Source organism: Zeus faber (genome assembly GCF_960531495.2).
Source record: "Zeus faber genome assembly, chromosome: 17".
Lineage (NCBI taxonomy): Eukaryota > Metazoa > Chordata > Actinopteri > Zeiformes > Zeidae > Zeus > Zeus faber.
In genome coordinates this window covers 16,498,674-16,502,929 of record NC_137204.1, presented here as the reverse complement: position 1 = coordinate 16,502,929, position 4,256 = coordinate 16,498,674, and the positions used below count along the sequence as shown (strand labels likewise).

At 42.6% G+C, this 4,256-nt stretch overlaps 1 protein-coding gene across 1 annotated transcript in view; it reads left to right on the top strand.

The window, feature by feature from the left end:
- Window positions 1–3,490, top strand: part of brinp1 (bone morphogenetic protein/retinoic acid inducible neural-specific 1) — a gene marked incomplete at its 5' end in the record, with an annotated part of 86,581 nt that extends 83,091 nt beyond the window's left edge. The window contains one exon of the mRNA XM_080017906.1: window positions 1,935–3,490. Coding sequence (XP_079874032.1) covers window positions 1,935–3,075 — 1,141 coding nt within the window. The 3' untranslated portion in view covers window positions 3,076–3,490. The remainder of the gene's footprint in view (window positions 1–1,934) is intronic.
- Between the last annotated feature and the right edge of the window lie 766 nt (window positions 3,491–4,256).

Genomic DNA, 4,256 nt, shown 5'->3' with positions numbered 1-4,256 from the left:
AGCGATCAGTCATTCTGGGAATATAATAAAGAATATGGATGCTGCCTGTGTGGACCACAGTGGATTTATTGTAATGGATACATCAGCCTGCCGCATATAGAGTGAATTTAGCAGCTTGTTTCATGTAAAGATAATTAATAGCGACAGATATGACGGCGAATCACACCTTGCCAAATCATTTGCATCCCAGCTATGGATAAGCTTTTAATTATTCATGCTCAGAATCGAATGCATTTGCAAATATTAACGTCTCTTCCGATTCTACGCATAATTTAGTCAGATGTGGTATTGATGTTGAAGGGTTTGTGCATACTGTATGTCTATGATTAGACTTTTACCATACATGGATAATCCATTAAAACAAAAAACTAATCACATAGTTGACAACCTCTCTATTTATTTCTAGCCCCTGTCCCTCTTCTTTTTTCTTGACCATTTTTCTCTCTGCCTTTTTTTTTTTATTTTTTTATTTTTTTTTTTATAAATACTAGTTTCGGAAGCTTTTTCCTGGGTTTTAGCGCAGGAAGGAGATATAATGTATGTCATCAGAGTAGGGGAACTGTCTGATGCTCCACTGCATTACAAAACAAACAGACTTCTTTCCTCACTCATTTACATTTCATTCCCCATGGCCATCCCAAGCCACGAAGGAAACAAATAAGAGAAAGATAAAACCGGCAGCGCAATGCTCTCAAATGGCTTATTGGAGGAGGCCGTTATCTGATAGAACTCATTTTAGCTCTCAATTTCCAATAGCATAATCCATCTGTTGTTGCAAATAAATTCAAAAGGAGGGGACTCTTTTCTGTGTCCTATGCAATGACAGAATGAAACAGATAGAAATAGTGTTTTATTCGAGACATAAGCATCTGGAATAAAAAGAGACACATCTGTTTAATTGGGCTATCATTTATTTCATGGCAGAAACAATGTGCAGTGAGTTTCCGACAGTGCGCATATATTTTGCTGATCAAAGATGAATCATAGAAATATTTAATCTGTGCAGGTATTGGGAGGTAATGTGAGACATTCCTCTTTGTATGCTGCAGTTTTTTCAACATTAATTTATATGTAATATTTATCAAACAGATTCAGTATTCTGCAGGGATATTTTCATTTCTACATATCCATATTCAAAAAAGTGTTGAAACACGTCAGTGCATATTCAACTTTTTTTTTTGGACAAAAATCCTTATCTATCCTGACAGAAACCACTGTCATGAGATAAGTCTTTGACTCAGAATTAGACTTTTTGGAATTAACTTTTCTGAAAATACACCATTTGCTTATCTACACAAATTATCACAATTCTTCCTGTTTGAAATCTCTTAAACGCACAGTAGATTCTCATTTTTCAGATAATTAGGATTTTTCTTTACATCAGCATCCGTGTGTCATTGACTTGCAATTTTTTATTTCAAGCCATTTCCCTTTACTTTGACGTAAACGCAGAAAGGTCAAAGGTGGGATTTAAATCCTCCAAACTGATCTATGCCGGGGCTCATTTTGGGGATAGCTTAAGGCTTCCTGGCCTACAGCCTAAGGTCGTCCATCATAGTTAGCACTCAGGTTCATTAGCATGTCAAACTAACCTTGAGCTCATCCTTCCTGTCGGAAAAATCAGGATTTAGAATTCCCCTCCTCTACTCTCAGAGGAAGTTCTTCACTGTCAAGATGACAAGAAAAGATGCCTGAGGGGGAAGAAAGATAAGATTAGCATAGAAAGTAACACTTTCCATGGGAGGGAAATAAAGGGAAGCCCACCCTCCCATGGAGAGACTACATCCCGCTGTTTACCTGGAAGGCTGCAGCGTAGTGGCGATGATGGATCATGTAAAATATGACACTGATCTCCAGTCAGTGTTAATGATTCTACTCGCCCTTTTATATCATCTCACAAATGGTATTCTTTCTCCTATCTCTCTTTCCCACAGGTCTGTGATGCAGTGGCTCAACAGGGTGCAGTCCTTCCTCTACTGCAATGAGAATGGCTTCTGGGGGACCTTCCTGGAGAGCCAAAGGACATGTGTGTGCCAAACGGGCATCACACTCTGCCAGCGTCCCATCCCCTGCGTCATCGGCGGCAACAACAGCTGCGCCATGTGCAGCCTGGCCAACATCTCGCAGTGCGGCTCCTGCAACAAGGGCTACAAGCTGTACCGCGGCCGCTGCGAGCCTCAGAACGTGGACTCGGAGCGCAGCGAGCAGTTCATCAGCTTCGAAACCGACCTGGATTTCCAGGACCTGGAGCTCAAGTACCTGCTGCAGAAGATGGACTCCCGCCTCTATATCCACACGACCTTCATCAGCAACGAGATCCGCCTGGAGACCTTCTTCGACCCGCGGTGGCGTAAGCGCATGTCCCTGACTCTGAAGAGCAACAAGAACCGCATGGACTACCTCCACATGATCATAGGCCTGTCCATGAAGATCTGCCAGATGCGGAACAGCAGCATCGACCCCATGTTCTTTGTTTATGTCAACCCCTTCAGCGGAAGCCACTCGGAGGGCTGGAGCATGCCCTTCGGGGAGCACGGCTACCCCCGCTGGGAGAAGGTGCGTCTGCAGAACTCCCAGTGCTTCAACTGGACTCTGCTGCTGGGCAACCGCTGGAAGACCTTCTTCGAGACGGTGCATATCTACCTGCGCAGCCGCGCCAAGGTCCCGACCGGCCTGCGCAACGACACGGGCCAGGGTCCGGTGGACCTGGCGGACCCCAACAAGCGGCAGATTTATATTAAGATCTCAGATATCCAGGTGTTTGGCTATAGCCTGCGCTTCAACGCCGACCTTCTGCGCAGCGCTGTGCAGCAGGTCAACCAGTCGTACACCCAGGGCACTCAGTTCTACTCGTCCTCGTCCGTCATGCTCCTGCTGCTGGATATTCGGGATCGGATTAACCGCCTGGCGCCACCGGTGGCACCAGGGAAGCCCCAGCTGGACCTGTTCTCCTGTATGCTGAAGCACCGGCTCAAGCTGAACAACAGCGAGATGATTCGGGTGAACCACGCCTTGGACATGTACAACACAGAGATACTGAAACAATCAGACCACCTGACTGCTAAACTCTGCTGAAACACAGCAACACTAAACAGAGACACCCTTACAAAAAAAAACTGATAATAATCAAATTTTCCCCACATTTTTTTCATTTTGGACATTTTTTTCTGGATTTTTGATGTTATATTAACAACTTTGTAAGTGTAATTGTTAAAGAGAAAAACATTATGAAAAAGTTAATGATGAGAAGCCTTTCTAGGCAGAAAAGATGACTAATGGAAACCACGTTAAAGACTGTAAAGATCATATTTGTCCCAGCATGTCTGTCATTACCTAAAAAAATAAAAATAAAAAAAACAAAAAAGAGAAAAAAAAGAAGAAGAAAATAATAAATCCATCTTTTTGGTGAAAAAGAGGCCTTGATTTTACTCTGAGGGAACAAAGGTTGTATCTGAAACTGCCATTCTTATCTGACGAGAACAAAACAAAACAAAAACAACATTTTTAAATGTATAGTAAAGAAACATAAGGGCAGAACAGATATCCTTTTTTTTTTTTAATTCCGCTGATGTGCAGGATGACAGGACAGTTTAATATTTAAAATGTTTCTACATTTTAAGGGTTAAATAGTCTAGTGAACAAGTACTATACGAATTAGCGATAGACTTTAATAAATTAGAAATCAAACAACGTATCTGGATTTGCTCTTTACGAGATACAAGGCACTTTGTCATTGTACTGACACATAAAGGCACACAGCCGTGGATGACCATGTCAAATAACAAAAAGCCAGCTGTTTATATATATATATATATATATATATATATATATATATATATATATATATAAATACACACACACACACACACACACACACACACACACACACACACACACACACACACACACAGTATATGTCCGTGTACCTTTTTTTTTTTTTCGCTTGACGCTTATCGCTGTTCGTTAATTGAATGTGTCATTTTGGAAGTAAGCGGCTCTGGTCCGAGCTGAGCGCTGCGTTTCGGAGCGCTCTGTTTAATTCCGAGCTGCGTTTCAGCTTGAAAAAAGGCGGTACCCACCCCCATCCCCTTCCACCGCGCCGCTGCCGCCGCCGCCGCCCGAGTGCAATATTGTGGTCTGAAGATGAAACAATCAATGCTATTTTGTACAGCTTCGCAAAAATGTACATGTCGTGACTGCTGACTTGTCGAGCTTCTCAGCGCCAAAAGCTAAATTGAAAACATCCACACGCATCC